The sequence below is a fragment of the Calonectris borealis genome, chromosome 15 (genome assembly GCF_964195595.1).
Source record: "Calonectris borealis chromosome 15, bCalBor7.hap1.2, whole genome shotgun sequence".
Lineage (NCBI taxonomy): Eukaryota > Metazoa > Chordata > Aves > Procellariiformes > Procellariidae > Calonectris > Calonectris borealis.
The window spans coordinates 14,791,575-14,812,199 of NC_134326.1; the positions used below are offsets into that span (position 1 = coordinate 14,791,575).

General features: G+C 65.4%; 3 protein-coding genes across 4 annotated transcripts; all 3 read right to left on the bottom strand.

Moving 5' to 3' along the window:
* Positions 1-1,305: 1,305 nt before the first annotated feature.
* Positions 1,306-4,653, bottom strand: LOC142088517 (alpha-2Db adrenergic receptor-like). Of its 2 annotated transcripts, XR_012675860.1 has the most exons (2): positions 3,284-4,653; positions 1,306-1,319 (listed from the first exon to the last, which is right to left on the bottom strand). XR_012675860.1 is itself a non-coding variant. In XM_075163901.1 (1 exon), the coding sequence occupies exon 1, from the start codon at positions 4,388-4,390 to the stop codon at positions 3,362-3,364; it is 1,029 nt and encodes a 342-aa protein (XP_075020002.1). In that variant the 5' UTR covers positions 4,391-4,653; the 3' UTR covers positions 3,237-3,361. The 2 variants fall into 2 exon arrangements, 1 of the variants encoding a protein (XP_075020002.1); XM_075163901.1 differs by lacking the exon at positions 1,306-1,319 and having other exon boundaries at positions 3,237-4,653.
* Positions 4,654-5,210: 557 nt separating this feature from the next.
* On the bottom strand, positions 5,211-9,663 carry SLC34A1 (solute carrier family 34 member 1). Its single transcript, XM_075164365.1, has 12 exons — positions 9,442-9,663; positions 9,105-9,287; positions 8,565-8,693; positions 8,346-8,489; positions 8,125-8,236; positions 7,844-8,039; positions 7,409-7,504; positions 7,198-7,297; positions 6,784-6,951; positions 6,276-6,392; positions 5,985-6,109; positions 5,211-5,877 (listed from the first exon to the last, which is right to left on the bottom strand). Exons 1-12 carry the CDS (start codon positions 9,584-9,586, stop codon positions 5,323-5,325), a joined length of 2,070 nt encoding a protein of 689 aa, XP_075020466.1. The 5' UTR covers positions 9,587-9,663; the 3' UTR covers positions 5,211-5,322.
* A 1,556-nt stretch (positions 9,664-11,219) lies between these two features.
* On the bottom strand, positions 11,220-19,909 carry RGS14 (regulator of G protein signaling 14). Its single transcript, XM_075164364.1, is given in 16 exon segments — positions 11,220-13,001; positions 13,310-13,424; positions 13,641-13,699; positions 13,887-13,968; positions 14,312-14,438; positions 14,619-14,695; positions 14,796-14,999; positions 15,076-15,200; positions 15,289-15,409; positions 15,599-15,748; positions 15,917-16,060; positions 16,609-16,701; positions 16,809-16,963; positions 18,181-18,202; positions 19,726-19,861; positions 19,863-19,909. Coding segments are annotated over 16 exon segments (1,887 nt in total). The 3' UTR covers positions 11,220-12,771.
* Positions 19,910-20,625: the final 716 nt, after the last annotated feature.

Below are 20,625 nucleotides of genomic sequence, written 5' to 3' on the forward strand. Positions count from 1 at the left end.
TCAATCCCTGTGTCCCGGGGCGGGTGATGCAAGCTCGGGTGCTGTGCCCGGTCACCGCTGCGGTGAAGGTTTGGGGTTTCCTCCTCCCCCTGGCGTTGGGGGGTGCGGAGCTGCTGGCCTAGTCCTGCTGGGGCTGACCCTGGTGGCTGCTCATGTGCCGTTCTGGCATTTGAGCTCCTCTTGCTGCTCCTGCAGGCTTCTTCCCTCCATTGATTTGCTCTAAAAGCCCTTTTTTAACTTCAATTAGCAGCAACCTTCCCCTGTCTGAAGACAAGTTGTGGTGTGGGAACTTCTCCCCGCCTGCTCCCCAGCAGAGAAGTCATTGATTTCCCTGCAGAGCTCTGCCCTCCTCGAGCAGCCCCCGGAGGTCTGTCAGCCCTGCAGGTGACCTGCCCGGCTCCCTGCTTCTCCTGGGTGTAAAACTGCTCTTTAACCTTCTTATCCGTTAGCAAGTTGTTCCTGCCCTGCTTTCTGCTCCTTCCGGCTTTCGGGTGCAGACATCACCTCTGCCTTCCGACGGATCCCGTCTCTGGCTCCAGCCCGCAGGTGATGCCTCCTTCCCGCCTTGTGAGCGGTGGCTGGTGGCAGTGGGGCTGCCCCGGCTGCGAGGTTGGTGGTGGCTGGGGCACGGAGGAGCACATGGTGATGGACAGGTCCCTCCTCCAGCCTCTGTCAATGGTGACCTGGTGGTGGGGGCCAGGCTGGGCCCCTGAGCACTGCTCGGCCGGGCTGTGCTAGTGAGCAGGAGGGGAGAGGTTCATGTCCTCAGGCTGTAGTGAAGCTGATACTACTAATTATTCCAAGCACTCATCGCCCGTGCAGTTGGTACTGACGGGGGTCTGCCGTGCCCTTCAGCATCCACTGGAGATCGGGCGTCGCATCTTCTGGTTACGAACCCGCAGCGATAAGGAGGAGGAGGATGCTTTGCCCTGCCGTACCTCGGAGGTGATCTCCTGTGTCACTCTGCCGTGAGGGATGAGCTCATGCTGCCAGCTTTCTTCTTTTAGAACTGCTTTCCTTTTAAAGGTGGCACGCACTTATTTTGAGCTTCAAATGCGATGACTTTGTTTCCATGCATTTGCACACTTAACTCTTCGGTTGCTTTTTTCGGTTTCCTCCCAGCTGGCATTTTGCAGCACCGTTCCCACCACCGGCCAGAGTCATTGGCCACGGGGCCCTGCTGGGGCAGCACGAGCGTCCAGAGGGGTCCTGGTGTCCCCAACAGAGCCAGTGGCAGCCCAGGTAGTGGAACCAGCGCTCTGCTTTTTAGGTCTGCAGAGGAGATGTGGCTGGAGAGGGAGAGGGCTCCAAACTCAAGCCTATTAGGGGAGTAATTCAAAATAATCTTGAGAAATTGAAGAAACAGCCTGAAAATGCAGGATGCAGTTCCAGGAGGACTAGAGCAGGTGCCGCGGTTGGGCAGGAGTAATCAGCGCTTCGAGGGGAGCCGCTTTCCCGGCGATACTGGGGTCATGGTGGCTCGCGAGAGGGGCAGGAATAAGGGTCACGCTGTGGCGGATAAAACAGACTGTACAAACTTGGAATGGAAAGGGACACTGCGGAGAGACGGAGCGACCTGCTCGACCCCTCTCTGCGGGCAGGACCTTATGCTGGGTGGCAATGCAAGCGGGAGGTGCTCGGTGGGGGAGCTCTCCCCAGAGCACCCGATAGTGCCTGGGGCGAAGGGGGGTCCAGGCGCTCCCAGACCCCGTCCAGCCTTCGGGATTTGATGTTTTGGACATCAGCCTGAAACTCCCTTCGGTGGCTCGGATGTGCCGGCATCTCCTTGCCCGGGGGGGTCCCTGTGTGCCCCCACTCCTGCCCTGCGGGCATCCCGGAGCCGCACAGTCGCGCCCAGGAGGAGGGACGGTGCCTGGTCCCCTTGCCCAGCAGTGCCGGGCAAGGGTGAGGGCAGGGTGCTCGAGCCAGGGCACCACAGGGCCCCGGGGTGCTGCCCACAGGGCTGGTGCCCCTCGGGCAGAGCTCCTCTCCCCCAGCCGAGCTGGCCTGGCTGAGTCCCCACCAGGCGCCCTCATCTCCCTGGGTATTTTTAGAAGCAAAACGCTGTTTAATTGTGAAAAGGCGAAACACGGCCGCAGGAGGGGAAGCCAGGCGGCAGTGATAGGGCAGCTCCTTCCGCAGATGGTGCCAGCATGGCTCCAACTGCGGGGCCGGCCGCTCTGGGGGGTCAACACCGGGCCCCCGTCCCAGCACGATCCCCACCAGGAGCCTCCGCTGCTCCCAAAGCTCATGCCACGAGCCTCCACGCACAGGGCCAGCGGGCGCAGGGGATGGCCCGGGGGTCCTCACCGCTGCGAGTACCCCTGTCCCTTTCAGCCCCCCCGGACCCCGTGGCTGAGGTGCACCCACCCCGGTGGGGGCTGGCGGGTGCTGACGGGGGCTGGCGTTCCTTGGGCTCCAGCTCCCAGGCGCCAGCAGCTGTTTTTAGCTGAGTGAAAGTCCGATGTTTTGAGATTTTCTATTTTGAGCAGCAAAGCTGGAGAAGTGGAGCGGCCCCTGACCCCCGGGTGTCTGCGCGGAGCGGGGCAGGGAGCCGGGCAGGGCGGGCGAGGGGTGGCTGCTGCCCCTGGGGGGATGTGGTTGCCCCCAGGTCTTCACCCCATGGTTGCCCTCGTGGCCCCCTGCACCTCGGGCTGTGCTGGAGCCTGTTCCCACACGGCCCCATCTCCCACGCTCTCCTAAGGGAGGACGGCCTTTCCTGCACTGGGATGTCATTCCTCTTTTCCCTCCTGCAGCAAGATCCCAGTGAAGGCCCCGAGCAGGATATGGGGTGTCCTGCCCCAGCCCCGCGCCCCTCATACCCCACCGTGGGGTACGTACGTGCCTCCACGGAGCCCCCACGGCGCAGCACAGCTACGTGCTGACGGGCGGCCGGAGGGGACAGCCCCGGCAGAGGGGCACAGGGCTCAGGCTGGGCTGTTGCAGTGGCATGGCCAGCTCAGCCCAGTGCCGGTGACGCTGCCACATGGGGGCTTTTGTCACCCCTACAGCAGCCATGGGGTCCGTCCCGTGCGCAAGAGGAAGTTGGGGGCCAAGGGCATGCAGAGGAGCTGGGGTTCGCCTGGCAGCGGGGTGGGCTGGCGCTCATTGGAGCTGCCACGGTGAGTTGTCACCACCAGCGGGTCACCCACACCGCAGGGGGGGTGGGTGGGGTGACTGGGGTGATGACGGGTGCTGGCGATGGGTGCTGACAAGAGGCAGATGCCAGCCCCAGGTGCAGGCTTTGGTCTTGTTTTATTCAATCCCATGTTTCCAAAAATACCTCGAGATGCACACCGGCACGGCAGCCCAGGATCCGCGGTGGGGCCAGGGGCCATGTCCCCGGTGTCCCGGAGGAGCCCTAGGTGCGGTGCTGGCGGGGGACAACGAGGAGCCGGCGGAAGGCGGCGCGGAAGTCCCGGTTGAAGAGGGTGTAGATGAGGGGGTTGAGGCTGCTGTTGCAGTAGCCGATCCAGAAGAAGAAGCTGAAGAGAGGCTTGGAGACACGGCAGCCCTCCCCGCAGACAGCCGCCAGGCTGTAGGTGAAGAAGAAGGGGAACCAGCACAGCACGAAGGCCCCCATCACCACGGCCAGCACGACGGTGAAGCGCCGCTCCCGCGCCCGCACCAGCCGCTGCCGGCACAGCAACACGCTCTGGTGCTGGCTCTGGCGCCGCCAGCCCGGCATCCCGACCCCCGGCCCCTTCTTGCCAGCGCCGGTGGGGCGCGGGGCACGGGTGGCGAGGAGGGCCGCCGTCCGCCGGGCGGTCAGATGGTAGATGCGGCAGTAGACGGCGACCATGACGAGGCAGGGGGCGAAGAAGGAGGCGGCGCAGGAGGCCAGTACGTACCAGGTCTCCTGGCTCAGCTGGCACTCCCGGCCCCCCGGCCGGGCCCGCAGGAGCGGTGGCAGTGCCACCAGGGCTGCCGCTGCCCAGACCGCCCCAATCATCCCCTTCACTCGCCCGGGGCTGCGGCGCAGGTTGAGCCGGGCCGCCCGGGTGACGGCCCAGTAGCGGTCGAGGCTGATGGCGCAGAGGTGCCCGATGGAGGCGGTGCAGAGCAGCACGTCCAGCGCCAGGTACAGGCTGCACCACAGGCCGCCAAAATACCAGTAGCCCATCACCTCATTGGCCAGCGAGAAGGGCAGGACGAGGACGGCCACCAGGATGTCCGCCGAGGCCAGGGACACCAGGAAGAGGTTCTGCGGGGCCCGCAGAGCCCGGCTGGTGGAGACGGCCACCACCACCAGCGCGTTGCCCACCAGCGTGGCCAGCAGGACGGCCAGGGCGGCCAGCAGGATGAGCCCCGTGGCTGCGGGCGAGTGCGGAGCGCTGCTGGTGCCACTGCTGTTACCGGAGGCATTGGGGAGGGCGCCGGCTGGCTCCATGCTGGCCCAGCCCCTCAGGAGGCCAAAGCCCCATGGGGCTGCCCCCCACTACGCGTGCCCTGCTCACCAGCCCTGCCGCATCTTGTGGCGCAGCCCCGGCATCGCTGAGTCCCTGGGGGGTGTCTTGGCCACCACTGCTCCTGTACTGACCCGGTCTGGCGGCAAGGTGGAGGTTGTTCTGGCCCAGTGGTTGCCCGGCCAGGCATGTGGGGCAGCAGCAGTGCTGGGAGCCCCGGAGCGGCTCCCACAGCGGCTCTGCTGGTCCCAGCCTGGGAGGAGGGCGGGCGGGAAGGAGGGAGGGAGGGACGGGCCGATATCGCTGGCAGGAGCCCAAGCATGTGTGGGCAGTGGGAGAAGCGGTTATTGCCAACACTTAAAGGGCTCCTGCCAGGGTCATCACGGCAGGTGGGCTCCTGCCATGGGTGTTGTGGTACCTGGCAGGCTGGGGACACTGCCTGACTATGCCGAGTCAACATCCCGCTGAGCCCCAGCCTGGCAACACCACAGACCTCGTCAGTTGCCCCATGGCTCACCAGCACGCTGCTGTGGCACATAGCGGTGCAGCACGGACCCTGCCGGCTCAGCCCAGGGGGAGGAAGATGCTGCCTGTGGCATGTCGGTACAGGCTGGCTGCGAACCGCAGGCACAGGGTTTAGCTGCAGCATCGTCGGGATGTGCCCCCACAGCCCCGGCAGTGCATTTGGTGCATCCCCTGCGCCGGGCTGTGCAGTGGTGGTGTATGGACACGGGGGCGGATGGTGGGCATCTGGCACCGGTGGCTCCGGCTGCGGCTCTGGCAGGTTTTGCAGAGACAGGAGCCAAAGAGACACACACCCGGGGCGCGGGCGCTTGGCATTTATTAGACACCAGCTGAGCGGGGACAGTGGAAACCAGGCGGCCACGGGAGCAGTGGCCTGGACGTCTGGTGCCGGCTAGAGCCGGGTGGCACTATGCGGGGGCGGGCGAGGGGAGCCCACCCGGACGGCAGGGCCGGGCACCTCCTCGGGGTAGGAGAGCGCGGGGTTGTCCAGCCCCAGCCTGGCCTTGCTGCGGGGAGGGCCCTCGCGCTCCTCCCAGCCCTCGGGGCTGCGGCAGCGGTCGGTGCAGCAGAGGGTGGCCCGGGTGATGAGCTGGTCGAGGGGCTGCAGCGAGTGCATCCAGGCGGGGAGGAAGTCCCAGGTCTGCAGCCATTTGGGGAGGCGGCCGGGGCTGCGCGCCTGCAGCGCGTTCACCAGCCCCACGAAGAAGAGGAGGCCGAGAAAGGGTGTGCCTACCCCCACCAGCGCCTGCCAACCCGCCATGGAGATGCCAAAGATGAGGGAGGGCAGCAGGAGGAAGCAGACGATGAGGTACAGCACGGCGAACCAGCGGTACTTGGCTGTGCGCTCGCCCAGCGCCTTGGCCATGCGGATGGGCAGGCGGGTGAAGGGCAGCGGGTACCACAGCAGGATGCCGGAGATGTTGAAGAAGAAGTGGCAGAGGGCGATCTGCAGGGATGGCATCCCTGTTAGGCCAGGCACGCAGGCTTCCCCCAGCTCCTGTCTTGCCTGGTGCCCCCCCGCTAGCCTGGCCATGGCCCCCGGCTGCCCCATACCTGGAAGGAGCTGGCCAGCTTGTCCCCCGGACTGGCCAGGGCGGCCAGGATGGCAGTGGTGGTGGTGCCGATGTTGGAGCCCAGGGTCAGCGGGTAGGCGCGCTCTATGCTGATCACCCCCAGGCCTGCGGGAGAGGCACCCCGTCCCGTCCCATTGCTCCTCACCAGTGCCGACCCCACGCTCTCCCAGGGAGGCACGGCTCCTCCTGCCCCTCCGAGCGTCCCGGCACCCACGGGCCATCGTGGGGGGGACCAGCACGTGCCAGGGGACCAGGGTTGGCCGGAACTCACCAATCAGGGGTGTGATGGCCGAGGTGAAGACAGAGCTGCTCTGCACCACGAAGGTCATCCCAGCGCCCACCACCATGGCGAAGTACCCAGTGAGCCAGCTGAGCGGGTGTGGGAGGTCTGCCATGGCATGGCCATGGGCACGGGCATGGACACAAGCATGGAGACGGGCATGGACACATCAGCTGGGAGCAGCCCAGAGCTCCTACATGGTGCTGGGGAGGGGGCTGTGGGGTCAGGCTCTGGGTATGGGGTCAGGCTCTGGGTATGGGGCCAGCCTGGTGGCTGGTGGCCCGGATGGCTGGGGAAGGAGGACGTGGACACCAGGAGCCATAAGCAGAGTGGGGATCAGGGGCAGGCAGGGGACATGGGAGTCGGGGCAGGGATGGGGGTTAGAGGCAGCCAGGGATGGGTCTGAGGATGGCAGGTGGGGATGGGGATGGGGATGGGTGGCTGTGGGGCAGGCAGGGTCCCATCCCACTCGCCCCACGGCGGTCCCCATCCCACTCACCAGTGTTGATGACCTTCTGGATGGCTTTGGCCACCTGCCCCTTGAGCAGGGAGTTGAGGAGTTTGACCAGGAGGATGAGGCAGGTGCAGAGCACGACAAGGGACCCGGCCAGCAGCACCAGCCCCACGGCCAGGTCGGGCAGCGGTGTGTCAGTGAAGAGGTGCTCGCCTGCCCCACAGCACGGCTGGGCGAGGGGCTGGGGCCAGTCGGGCCCCGCTCACAAACCTGACACCCCCAGACAGCCCCACACCTGGACCCCAGCCCCAACATCTCCCAGCCCTGCCCCACATCATGACTCCAGCCCCATGCCCAGCACCCCTCCATCCCACCATAAAGTCCCCCAGCACCCCCTGCACCTCCCCAGCCCCATGCCCTGTGCCCCCAGCCCTGCCCAAGCCCCCCGCACCCACTCACACTTCTGCCTGGTGACGTTGTGGAGGATCTCGATGCCCTTAGTGCTGCAGTGGCCGGGGGCCGTGCAGTTCGGGAGGGACCCAAGCCCCACAGCAGCCGTCTGTAGGGAGAGGGTGGGCTGCAGCCGGCTCCACAGCGTCCTCGGCCAGTCCCCACCACCTACCCTCTGTGGGATCGTTTGATGGCCCCGGCAGGACCATGGGCCCCTCACCTGTGGGGGTGCAGGGCCACACCACACACGGATGAGGCTCCGGTTGCGCAGGCTCTCGTCCCCCGTTGCGATGCCTGTGATCACTGACTTGTCCAGCTGCAACAACACACACGTTGGAGAAGGCCCTTGGGGGCTGATAGCACCCCCAGCTCAGGGACATCTTCACTGGGATGGGGACACCACTGCCAGCCTGGGGACACTTGGAACATGACCACTGTCAAAGGGACACCAGCGCTGGAGACAGGACTGGACACCAGCACAGGGACAGCAATGCTGGGGGACCACCACCAGCCTGGGGACACCACTGCCAGCCTAGAGACACTTGGGCATGACCACCATCAAAGGGACACCAGTGCTGGGGACATCACCACCACTATGGGGGACACCAATGCTGGGGGACCACCACCAGCCTGGGGACACCACGTTTGAGAAGACCTGGATGATGAGCTTGGTGAAGGGCTCCGTGATGATCTTCAGCAGGTCAGGGGCGTCCTTCCCACTGCGGATGTTGAAGGTGGCCACGACCAGGTGGGTGACGTGGTGCAGGTACCCGCTCACCACCTCCAGCGGCAGCAGGACCAGCACCGACAGCCAGTTGAAGCAGTCGTGCACCGTGGCACCGGCAAAGGCCCTGCGCAGAGGAGTCCATTAGCATGGGGTGGCCCCGGGGAGCCGCCCACAGCCCCCCCAGTCCCTCTGCCCCGACCGGCTCTCACCGTTTGAACTCACTGCGGTCACCAGCCTGCATGAGGGCCACGATGGTGTTGGTGACGGAGGTGCCAATGTTGGAGCCCATGATGATGGGGATGGCAGAGCGCACCTCCAGCACTGGAGACAGAGAGATCCACTAGCCCTGCATGGCCCAGCTCGGGGTGACCCTGTGCAGCCACCCTATCCCCCAGCCTCAGGTCCCAGGGAGCCCCACGGGCGCACTCACGCCCTGAGGAGACCATGCTGACGATGATGGAGGTGGAGGTGGAGGAGCTCTGCACCAGCACGGTCACCAGGATGCCCACCACCAGCCCAGCCACCGGGTTGGAGAGGATGGCGTTGTCCTTGAAGATGTCCCCAGCCACCTTGCCTGCAAGAGACCGTGAGCGGCAGGGTGCTGGCATGGTGGGTGCCACCAGCCGCCCAGGTGCCCCCACCACCCTACCTCCGGCCAGCTGGAAAGCAGAGCTGAGCACGTCCAGGGAGCACACGAAGAGGTACAGGAACCCAAACATCAGGGGCACCTTGAGAAGGAAGACACAGATGGACTGGACCCTGGTCCAGCACCCCAGCTCTGCACAAGACAAGAGAGAGTGTTAAACGCCAGCCGTGGCACGGCCCTGGCTCCTTGGGCTCCCGCAGCCCCACGCCATCCTCCCGTGCCCCCAGCGGGATGGGGCTCATGTCCCCAGCAGTGCCACCACTCCCTGGGTCCCCTCCACATCCTTCCACCCTGGAGCACCTTGTGCCAACCGCCCCCATTGCCCCTTGGCTCGGGGGCACCCCGGGGAACTGAGGGTCTCCCCTGCTGGCAGGCATCCCACCACGCTGGGGCTCCGGCTGGGGTGCCAGCGTGAGGACTGGCATGGCAGGGCAGCGGGGAAGAACTGCTGCCAGTCCCAGGGGCAAAGCCTCCAGCAGGTCTCCAGGGTGCTCCCCAACCTGGGTGCATCGTGCCTTGGGGTGCACCGTCTGGGGGTCTCACCTGGCTTCTGCAGCTCATCCAAGCCCAGCCGGGGCCCCTGCCAGGGCAGCGCCTCCAGCTCGTACCGCTCCCTGCCCTCGCCCAGGCGCCCTGGGGAGCCGGGACAGGGGAAGCCATGGTCAGGGCAAGGCACCGCACCGACGGTGAAGGGGCAGGTGTGGGCACCCGGCAGCCGATGCAGAGCTGGGGAGAAGGGGCAGCCGTGTTATGGCCCCATCCTCGCGGGGACCCCCTGCAGAGGAGAGCCGGGCACTGCCCGGGCCAGGGTCCGGCCAGAGGCAGAGATGAGCCCGGTGGGGTAAGGAGGAGGAGGAGGAGGAGGGCTGGGAGCACCTACCTTGGGGGCTGGGGCAGTAGGCGAACTGGGGCCCGTGCACCACCCTTCCTCCCCGCACCGGGCAGCGGGGCAGGGCTGGGCTCTCCCTCCGGTAGGGCAGCATCGCTCCTGCTGAGGCTGAGCAGAGGCGGCCGCATGTCACCATAGCGGAGCCACAGCTGTGCCGCGCCAACCACCACCGGCCCCCAGAATCCCTGTGGTGCTAGCACCACCGAGAAGGACCATCCCATCATCCGATGGTCCCCTGGGCCGCTGGCCACCGCCGTGCCACCCCAGCAAGCTCCCACAAGGGCAGGCAGCCCATGCAGAGGGGACACGGGGAGGGGACCCCTCCTGCCCGGGGCCCTGCTCACCTGGGGCTGGCCGGGCACTCAGGGCAGCACCACGTCCACATGCCACATCCACGCGTCCCTCCAGCAAAGCGGCCCACAGGGCACCGCGGCCCTTTATACGCACGACAAGAGCAAAGTCTAAGGAGCCCCGCGTTGCCCCTCACCTCCGCTCGCTGCTCACCTCCTCCCCAGAAATTCCTGCAGTTAATGGGTAACCCCGCGGCATCCCGCGTCAGCCGCGGCCCTGGGGCGGGATGGGGCACGCGCCTCTGGGGTACTGTGCTGCCGGCACACCCCGCCTCGCCTGCCCGAGGCTCGGCATTGCCCCTGGGCGAGCAGGAGCCGGGTGGGGAGCAAAGCTGGGGCAGTGCTGGAGCACAGTGCCCGAGGGGTGATGCCGGAGCAGCCTCAGCTCTCCATCACTTGGCGCCGGGTGCTTCATCCCCTGCACGAGAGGAAGAGGAGGAGGAGAAGGGCTCAGTGCTGGCGCTGCTGGGGTGTCCCAAACTGGAAGTGAGGCCATGCACCCATCCACCATCCTCTGAGCCATCTAAGCATCAGCTGTGAGGGACCCGGCTCTGCCCAGGGCACACGTCATCTTCGCCACCAGGGCGTTGGCGGTGGGTTACGTCACCATCGGCGTGGTCCCTTTGTCCTGTCACTGGTGGTGACGGTGGCATGCGACTCGGCTCAGCCCGTGCCAGCAGCTCAGTGCGGAGCAGCCGGCAGCACTGCGAGGGCTGCGTGGGGCAAAGCCTGCATCTCCCCAGCATGTGCGATGCCAGGGCAGGCAGGAGCGGAGCAATGCCAGCGTTGCCGTCACCACCTCCTCGACGCCGTTTATCATTACCCGCTGTTTACGCACCTCTGGCCAAGTTTCCATCCACCCACGAGGTGCCCGGCCAGCTCGTGTCCACGTCTGTCCAGGGAAGAGCCAAGGGCAAAGGCCCCTCCAGCCCTGGTGCCTGTGAGGAGTGGGGCATGGAGGGGCCACGCAGCTGTCACGTTCCTCTGGGACCAGGCACCACGATTGTATGGGGGGAGCAAGTGGAGAACCCTTGGGTACCCCAGGGTGCTCGGGGACGTGCCAGCCTGAGGACCTCCCTGCCACTGGAGCATCACCGAGCCTCTGCCAAGTCACAAACCGATGGAGCTGAATGCTCAGGAGGTGCCATGGCAGGGGACATGGCCTGCCTCTGCGGGGGCCCAGGGACCCTTCTGGTCCTTCTGTCCGTGGACAGTGGCACCTGCAGAGCCCCGTGCCAGGCTGCAGCGGGCAGGAGGCCAGTGTCCGCACTTGCCCTGTGCCCGGGGGCTCTTGGCCAGCTGCCCGCACAATCATTAACCCGGTGAGGCCCTGGCAGCTCCGGCTGTCACTCATTGACAGGGTCGGGGCTGAAGTCCTTGGCCGTGCCGGCCCCGCAGCTTCCCCTACACCATCAGCAGTGCCGGGAAAACAAGCTCCTGGCTCTGCCCCTTGCTGCGGGGCAGGGTGGCACCGGGGCCGAGGGCTGGCTCCAACCCTGCCCTGGCCCTGGGGGGCTCCATGGGGTATGGGGGGGCTGAGGAGACATTGCTGCCAGAAAAAGCACCGTCTGGCCTCGGCGGCGGAGGAAGGAGAGGGATGTGCGTCCAGGCAATGCTCTTTATTTCCCCCGGTTTCACACCACAGATGGGACTGAGCAGCACCACGGAGACACAGGGGGGCTCTGGCCGGGGCCGCAGGGTTGCAGCCGGCCGCGGCAGCGTGGGGCTGGGTGGAAATGCCCCCCATCCCTGGGCGAGCCCTGGGGCTGCCCTCGGCCACCGCTCTGCCTCTGGCCGGGCAGTGATGACAGAGCGGTGACCCAGGGAAGGGCCCCGGCACACGTGGACGATGGAGGGATCTCCTGGCTGCTGTCAGGGGGCTGTCTCCATCGCAGACTGGGTCTGGGACCTCTGGGGACACAGGGCTGTCGGGGATGGGACCCGCAGGGCACAGCCAGGTCCAGGAGAGCCAGGCTCAAGGTTGCAGCCCAGCACAGCTGCCAGCAGGGATGCCAGGCTGGGCACACACCGGGTACCTGCACACCAGGCTGAGCTGCTCAGCACCCAGAGGTGCTGCATTCCTCTGGCACCAGGCAGGCCTGTCCCCGAGGGCTGAGAACCTGCAGCCTCAGCCAGGCCGGGGCCGGGGACCTACAGGGATCTTCTGCAGGTCGCTTCAGCAGCCGCCCACACAGGGTCTCCCTGCGGGGAGGAGGAAGGCTTCTTTGGCATGACCTGCTGGCTCTGCCTCTGTCTGCTTGGGGCAGCAAGCAGGTGCCCTGCTCCTCAAAGGCCGTGCTATCGTGGCAGGATCAGGCCCAGCCACACTCATGAACGCAGATGGTAACAACCTGCCCGGGGCACAGGCCGGCAGGGCCATGCTCACCGTCCCTGGGAAGGGCAGACCCGCACATCAACAACGGGGGAAGCCCTATTTCTGAGGGTCAGGGACCAGATCCAGCCCCCAGCTCCAGACGTGCGTTCTCCTGACTCTGCCTGCCCACAGCACCGGGGTTCGGGGCTGGAGCCTGCCTTGCCACCCCACCCATCCTCTCCATCCTGCACACCCTTCGACTAGAAGGGTGCTTTATCCACCTGAACAGTCAGCGGGGCTGTGCCAGCCCGGCAAAGGCAGGATTTGCTGGGCAGGCAGCTCTGCCGCAGGCAGAGCAGGCAGAGGCACCGGGCAGGACAGTGCCAGGCATGCGTGGGACGTTGCAAAGTGCTTTGCAACGGGGGTTCTAACTATGTACAGGACTCCCTTGACGTGCACCAGGATGCGACCCCACTGAGGGGCATGGCAGCTGCTCAACCACTCACAGCGACACGACACGACAGTTTGGGACAGGACGTGGACGAATCTGCGGTCCGGGCAGTGTCGGCGGTGCAGGGCAGGGGCCGGTCAGGCCCTTTGTTGAACCCCGGCATGGCCCGGGGGTACCACGTGCCAGGTGCGGATGTGCAGCAGGACTCATCGGAGCTCGTGGTCGACCGGAGGCTGAGCCGGCGCGGGCTCTGCGGGCTGAGGATGGCCGTTTCCCTCAGAGCCTGGGTGAGGGGTGCGGGGCTGATCCGACCCTTTGCAGTTGTCCTGCCCGGGGAGCTGGAGGAAGTCAGGCAGGACCAGGTCCTCCTTAGAGAGGAGCCCACGCTGGTCGTTGGCCCGGCAGCTCTGGGCACGGTTCAGCAGCTCTACCAGCCCTGGGGAAAATGCAGGTCACGCACCTGAGCCCAGCACTCAGGCTCCTGTCCTAACGTCTCAGCTGCCCTCTCCACCTGACGTGACTCTGAACATGTCCCAGGCACAGCACCTGCACCTTCTCCCTGCTCCATGCCAGCACCCTTGGGACGCTGCACCCACCCCCAGCACACCGGGGGACCCCAAGTCCCCCATAGCCCATCCCCAGCCTCACGGGACCCTGCACCCATCCCCAGCAGACCAGGGCCCTTGCGTTCCTCACCCCATGTTTTGCCCCAGCCCCTCAGTTTTCAGACATGCCACGTCTCACCTTCCAGGTCGTATGTGCGGCGGTTCAGGTTTGTGGCAGCTGAAGACCGGGACCGGGAAAAGGAGGAGGGCATCTCCCATAGTGTGTCGGGCTCTGCTCCTGTTGGGCTTCCCTCCTGTGATGAGCAGCCCAGGCCTCAGTGACGGGGCAAGGAGGCAGCGCTTCCCCAGCCCACATCCCCATCACCCTCCCGCAACCTGGCTCCTGCCTCGGCACCCGCTGCCCAGCCCCACGGCACGTGCCGGGGTCACAGTGGGACACAGCTTCCCCACGGACCATGGCAGCAGCTGTGGGGGCATCTCTGACCGGGGTGGTGGGATATGGAGCTCACCTCGCTCCGGAGCGGGGAGGGGGCGGCTGCAGCCTCGGCACTCTCCGACACTCGCATGTCTGCAAAGTAAATGATGCTCAGCACCCCGTGCCAGCACCCCGGTCCTGGCCTGGCCGGTGACAGGATGGAGCCCATCCCAGGGAGCAGGAGCCATGGCCGGTAGAAAGCAGCCTGGCCCTGTGAGCACTCTGGCGGGCGGGATATGGCCTGGGGAGGGGACACGGCTTGGAGGGGAGGACACTTCACCTGCCAGCGTTTCCAGGACGAGTTTCTGAGCAGCCACCGTGCTGACCAGCTTCTCCAGGTCCAGGGCAGCTTGCTCACCTTGCTGAAAAGGGAAGAGCCAGCCAGTGTCACGCTTGCTGTCACACGGCAAAGGTGGCCAGGCTGAGGACCTGTGAGCTCCCCAGCCAGATCCTGCCTGGTCATGGGCTGCACAGCACAAGCACACCCACTGGTCCCTCCTGGCCCACGGCGGGGTGCCACAGCCCATCTCAAACACCAGTGACTCTCCACAAGCTCACAGGCTGCCCCTGGCGTGGACCACTGCTCCCCACCACCTGGTCACTGCCAGCAACCCCTGGCCCAAGCCCCAAGCCCGGCCCCCCTCCATCCCCAGCATCCTGGCTGCAGGACGCTGGGGCCATGCCCACCGAGGCGCGAGCCCTCACCCGCCGCAGCAGTGCCAACTCCATGCTCACGCCGTACTTCCCCAGCACAGGCTGCAGCGCTTCCCTGATGCGCTTGGTTGACTTCGCCGTGATACGGATAGTCTTATTGAGGGAGGAGATTTCCAGCCTGCGGAGTGGGAGAAGAGGCTGTCTGCAGGCAAACACAGACAGGCAGGACAGGCAGGGGCAGAGCGGGGGCGTTCGGGACTGCCTGGGGGGGGTTGAGTGTGGGGCACTGTGGGTGGCCACGTGTGATGTGGACTGGACACATGTGGGCAACAGCATCAGCCCTGAAGCTCTCACTCACTCAAAGCTTATCCTGTTCTCCAGCTTCACCTCCTGGTCTGCCAACACGGAGCACTCCTGGTCCAGCACCAGTGCTTTCTGCAAGAGCCAAACGATCAAGTGAGAGCAAGCAGAACGGCACGTGGTCCCAGCCCAGGTCTGGCTGGCAGGAGCCCCCTCTCCCCCCTGCCCACCCTACCTGCTCATTCCCCACCAGGTAGACCTTGATATCGGGGAGGCTGAAGCCACGCTTCTCGCATATCCCTGCCAGCATGTCACGGATGGAGTGGCCAGGCCGGACGGAGGCCAGTGAGGCTGTGCCGTCGGGCAGGTACACACAGCAGTACTTCATGGGCTTGGCCGGCAGCTCTGCCTCGCTGCCCCCCAGGCTCTTCCGATGGCCCTGCAGGAGGGATGGGGCGGGATGAGCCAGGCTGGTGGCAGCGTGATGTCGCGGGGCCGGCGCAGTGACGGCTCACCTCTGTCCAGGGGCTGGCAGCCGTGCTGGCCGAAGACAGGAAGCCCAGGTCCAGGCTGGCCGAGGAGTTGAGCGAGCCCTGGGACTCTCGCCACAGCATGGCGCTCCCACCACCTTCTCCCCCATCTAGGACAGACAGAGGGACAGTGGTGGGGACTGCAGGCCCATTTCAGCAGTGGCACAGCCCCTCTGCCCCACTCGGCACAGCACCCACCTGCCCAGGAGGGCTCCCGCCGCTCTCCCTTCCTGAAGGACCGGCGGGGGCTACGGTTGGCACTGCTGCCCGCTGTCTCCACGCCCAGCGGCAGGGACTTGCCCAGCTTCAGCTTTGACTTCTGGGGAGAATAGAGAAGCATCTCAGCGTGGAGACATCCAAGGCTGCCCCTTCCTTTTCCCCAGGCCCCTTGACTGCTTGTCCGTCCTCAGTCCGAGACTGGGTTTGCTCCGAGCAGCAGAGAAGGGACCCATTGGCATTTTCTCAGGCCCAGGGACAGCTCCCTGTCCCCCCTTCCCACCCCGCTCACCTTGCTGAGGTCAGGTGGGGGGCTGCTGCTGCGGGAGTGGGGCCGCAGGTCGGGCAGAGGCTGCCCCTGGCTCTCTGCCCGCAGGCAGGCCTGGTAGAGCGGGGATTTCACAAAGCGCGTGTAGCTGTCAAACTTCATCAGGTTAAAGATCTGCAAAGGGAGGATGCCTGTGCTTAAGACCCCTGCCCACCTACAGCTCCGTCTGGCCACTGCCCCTTGGCATGGCCCCACGGTGACAGCAGCGATGCTGGGTGATGCACGGGGTGGTCCCGCAGCCCCCATACTGTGGATGAGGTGGAGCACGGGTGCTGCTCGTACCTGGAGCTGCTGGATGCGAAACATGTCTGGGGAGGGGGTGGCCAGCACGTCCTCCCCAATCCAAGCCTGCCTGTCGATGTTCACAGGACTGACCGAGTGGCTGGAGAGGAACTCATCGTAGATTCGCCGTGCCTCCTGGGCCAGCTGGGGGAGCAGGGGGGTCAGGCCGGGACCAGGAGCCCCCTCCTCACTGCTACCCTGCGGGGAGCTCCTGGCTCACCCCAGGGGACCAGCTCGGTACTTGGGCTTCAGGATGGGCATCGGAGCCAGCCCCCGCCCCCAGCGCCAAGCTCTGGACACAACATGCCAGTCTCTCCGCGGAGGTACAGCCCGAGGTAGGAACCGTCCCCCGCCAGCTGCGTGGCTCTGTCCCCACAAGCCCCTGTCTAGCTCTCTGCCCTTGCTCTCTTGTCTTCTCAGCGGCACTCTCCACCCTCTGGCCGCCCCAGGCTGGAGGAGCACGTCCTGCTCCATGGGGCAGGCAGTCTCGGCTGTAGCTTTTCAGATGCACATCACATCCATCTCCTTACCACTCCCACAAGACACCCCAGCCTGCTCAGCCTCCCAGAACAGGGGTCTGCCAGGACCCTGGGACATGCGGGCACAACACCCACCTCCACCTCTGCCCACGTCCCTCCCAGCAGCTGTGTGACCCAGGCTCAGCCACACTGTGGCTGCGTGGAGGCCGTTACCTGCTGCGTGTCGCTGGCTGGGATCTGCTGGAAGCGCTCACATGCCTGCCAGAAGTAGACGTTTTCGGCACTGAACTCCTTCTTGAGGAACTCCTGTGGGGCAGAGAGAGCTGCTGGCTTGGCTGGCACCGCAGCTGTGGAACGGCCGGTTGCCAATGGCGGACGGGAGCAGGGACCGAGGTCTGGGCTGTGGCACTCACAGTGAAGTAGGTGACAGCCACGCGGTCCTGCAGCAGCGTCTCGAAGGATTCAGCCCAGCTGACCACAGACCCCTGTGTGGAGCCGCAGGTGGCCGGTGGTCCCGGCAGACTGTTCACGCTGTGGTTGCTGCCACGGGCCCTGGAAGCATTTAACTCTGAGAGAGAAAAAGGGTCAGTTCTGGCTGCCTGGGTGTCACTGAGCGTCACCCCTCCATCACCAGCAGCTCCCCATATCTGCAGCAAGTTCATCCGCCCTATCCTGATCGGAGCCAGTGAGCTTAGGTAGGGAACGTGAGGAGCATCACAGCGGCATTCTCAGCAGATTGAGCGCCGTGATGCCACAGCTGGCACCTTCCAGCGTGACAGCCCTCCCTGCCAGCACTGGCCGTCCTCCCCTCCCCGGAGTGTCACCGTGACTCCACCTGTGACTCATCTCCCAGGGGAACAAGTGGGAAGCACCCAGCCGGGGAGGAAAAGCAGGATGGAAGGGGACACTGGGGCACATGGCGTGGAGGGAAGCTCAGAGGATGGGTAGAGGTGCCTGAACTTACCTTCTCTGCTCCTCTGGCCATGATAAGGACAAACCCAGCGAGAGGAGAGCACAGAAAGTGTCATCCCCAGCTCCAACCCCGAGCAAACCCTCCCTCGGGGAAACCCAAGGTGACCATGCATTCAAATGGAGTCCCTCCGTCAAAAAGAGGGAAGTTCCCAGGGGCAACCCCAGCTTTTAAACTGGTTTGGCTGGTAAGCAACTGGGAGCAGAGGGTCATTTGCAAGAGAAGGTAAGGGTATGCAAGCAGGGCTTTCCCAGCAAAGCCGGCAGGAACAGAGGAGGCGGCAGGCTGCTGCTTTGCTGAGCTCCCGCCCTTCTCCTGTCCAAAACATGGGGTAACTGTGCACACCCTGTGCATGCAGGTCAGAACAGCAGCCACCAGCACCCCGTGCTGGAAGGATCCTGCAGCAGGACCGAGAGGGGTGGATGGGTCATCTGAGATATCTCATGCACAATGAGACAGACAGACAGACAGACTCCCTCAGGGAACCCAGGGCTGGTACCCTGGTACCCAGGTTCTGCCCCTCAGGGAAGCCCCTCAGCCCCCAGCACCCAAGGGTACCAGCTGAGCAGCCAGAAGGGAGGGACAGGTGACACAGGGCTGTGCAGGAGGGATGGGGGGATATGGGGAGTCCCTGGCACAGGGCTCAGCCCAGCTCTGCGGGGGCCTGGCCATGCACCCGCCCACAGCACAGCCTGTGCTGACACAGGACCTAGCTCTCTGCTGGCTCCTTGCCCCTGGCACCAGGCTGGCTGTGGGCTTCTCCCTCCCCTGAAGATGATGCCGGCCTCCCGTCCCAGAACAAAGAGCAGCCTTACCTCCATCTGACACAGCCGGGCCCTGCGGGGGTGGAGAGAAGAGAGGTGAGAGGGGGCACACGGCATCTGCCAGCCCAGTGGAGCGGTACCCAGGCAGGCAGCAGTGTCAGGGCAAGCCCAGTCTGAACCCAGGAGCAAGGGACACGGGCTGCCAGCAAACACTGCTCTGGTATTAGCTGCAACCAGGACAGCTGCCCTATGGCAGGGGCAGGGCACGGGGCTCCCAGCCCGGGGGCAGCGAGCACGGGTGGGGGGTTACAAGGGGCACGCAGCTTTTCTTCCACTTCCATGCATCTACTGCCCTGGGGCCAGGCCAGCAATTGGGAAAGGGCAGATGCTATCAGATGTAACCCTGCCACCCTGGCCTGGCGAGGAGAGAAGCAGCCTCCCCGGCACAGGAAGAGGAGGGGAGGAGGGGAGGGAAGGAAGGACAACCACAGCCCTCAGCAGGCAAATGGCCTGCTCCCTTCTTCCTTGGGCCGGAGCTGCCAGCCCAGGGCACAGCAGGACAGGGTGCCCTGGAGCATCCCCTGGCTGCCCCAGATACCTGCCACGGGCATGTGGTACCCCAGGATCCACAGCAAGCAGGCAGATGGGCAGAGCCTCCACAGTCAAAGCCCAGCCAAGCACTCCCTGCACGGCACTGCCTCTCATTGCCCACCTGGGGCCACACTGAAGTGGTGCCCTTGACCTGGCTGGCCAGTGCCGCCCACCCTGCCAGCCCCACACACCCCAGCCTGCCTTGCATGCACCCTGCTTGTCCCCATCCCAGCCCCACACACCCCTGTCTCTCTTGCCTCCTACCCCAGCCCCACTATCCCACTCCTGCCTGTCCCTGCTACCCCATCGCGCATGCTGCTGCCATGCCCCTTACCCCAGCCCCACACATCCCAGCCCTGCCTGCCCATTACCCCAGCCCCACACACCCCTATCTTGTCATCTGCTTGCTCTTCCCCTGTCGCCCACACCCACATAGCTCTGCCCTGCCTGTGCCACCCAGTCCCATGCACCCCAGCACTGCTGACTCCTGTTTACCCCAGCCCCATACATCACTGCCCATTACCCTAGTGTCATACATCCTCACTCATATCACTGTCTCAGCCTCATAGACCCCTGCCTTCTCATTACCCCAGCCCCATATGTCCCTGGCTGCCTGTTACCCAGCCCCATATATCGTTGCCTGCTATAATACCCCTCTATGTCTCTGCCTGCTGTGGATACCCAAGCCCCATACACCCCTGTCTGCATGTTACCCAGCCTCACACCCCCTGCCTGCCCGTTATCCTCTCCACACCCCTCTGCCTGCCTGTTACCTGGCCCCATACATCCCTCTGCCTGCCCGGTACCCAGACCCATACCCCTTGCTTACCCACTACCTGGCCCCATACATCTCTCTGCTTGCCCGTTATCCGCTCCACACTCCCTGCCCGCCCGGTACGCGGCCCCCAAGCCCCTGCTTGCCCGGTACCCGGCCCCACGCCGTGCCGCCGGGCGGGGCCGCCCCGGGAGATGGGGACCGGCGCCCCGGGCCGGGCCGGGACTCACCATGCGGCCGTTGTGGACCAGCAGCAGCTTGGCCTTGCCCTGCATGCCTGGCACCGCCCGGCCGAGCGCGCTACCGGCGCGGCCCGCGGCCCCGTAGCATCCCCGGCCGGCGGCGCGGCGCGGCTCTCCCGGCCCGGCGCTCCCCGGCACTACCGCTTTCGGCTGCCACAGGAAGTGTCGCCATGGGAACCGAGACCGCAGCGGGGGGAGCGGAGCCGCCCTCCCGCCCAGCGCCGCCGCCGCCACCGGCCCCGGCACCGCCCCGGTGGGCACCGGCTCCGGCCCCGGGCCAGGAGGCGCCGCGGCCCTGCCCGCATCCCTGTCCCCATCCCGATGCCCATCCCCGTCCCTTCCCTGTTTCCATCTGCATCCACATCCCCGTCCCCATCCCGGTCCGAATCCCCATCCACATCCCCGTCCCCATCCCTATCCCTGTCTCTATTTGCATCTGTGACCCCATTCCCATCTGCACCCCCATCCCCATCCCCATCCCAATCCCTGTTCCCATCCCTGACCCTATCCCCATCTGAATCCCCATCCAATCCCCTGTCTCCATCTGTATCTGCATCTGTGACCCCATTCCCATCTGCACCCCCATCCCCATCCCCATCCCTGTTCCCATCCCTGACCCTATCCCCATCTGAATCCCCATCCAATCCCCTGTCTCCATCTGTATCTGCATCTGTGACCCCATTCCCATCTGCACCCCCATCCCCATCCCAATCCCTGTTCCCATCCCTGACCCTATCCCCATCTGAATCCCCATCCAATCCCCTGTCTCCATCTGTATCTGCATCTGTGACCCCATTCCCATCTGCACCCCCATCCCCATCCCAATCCCTGTTCCCATCCCTGACCCTATCCCCATCTGAATCCCCATCCAATCCTCTGTCTCCATCT

What these genes read in the sequence shown, in the direction of transcription:
- LOC142088517 (XM_075163901.1), bottom strand. Translation starts at nt 4,390, where the DNA reads ATGGAGCCAGCCGGCGCCCTCCCCAATGCCTCCGGTAACAGCAGTGGC.
- SLC34A1 (XM_075164365.1), bottom strand. Translation starts at nt 9,586, where the DNA reads ATGGTGACATGCGGCCGCCTCTGCTCAGCCTCAGCAGGAGCGATGCTG. An exon ending in CAACGTCACCAGGCAGAAGT is followed by an intron (nt 6,952 to 7,197) that starts GTGAGTGGGTGC and finishes GCTGTGGGGCAG; the next exon opens with GCGAGCACCTCTTCACTGAC. An exon ending in GGCCATCACACCCCTGATTG is followed by an intron (nt 6,110 to 6,275) that starts GTGAGTTCCGGC and finishes CCTCTCCCGCAG; the next exon opens with GCCTGGGGGTGATCAGCATA.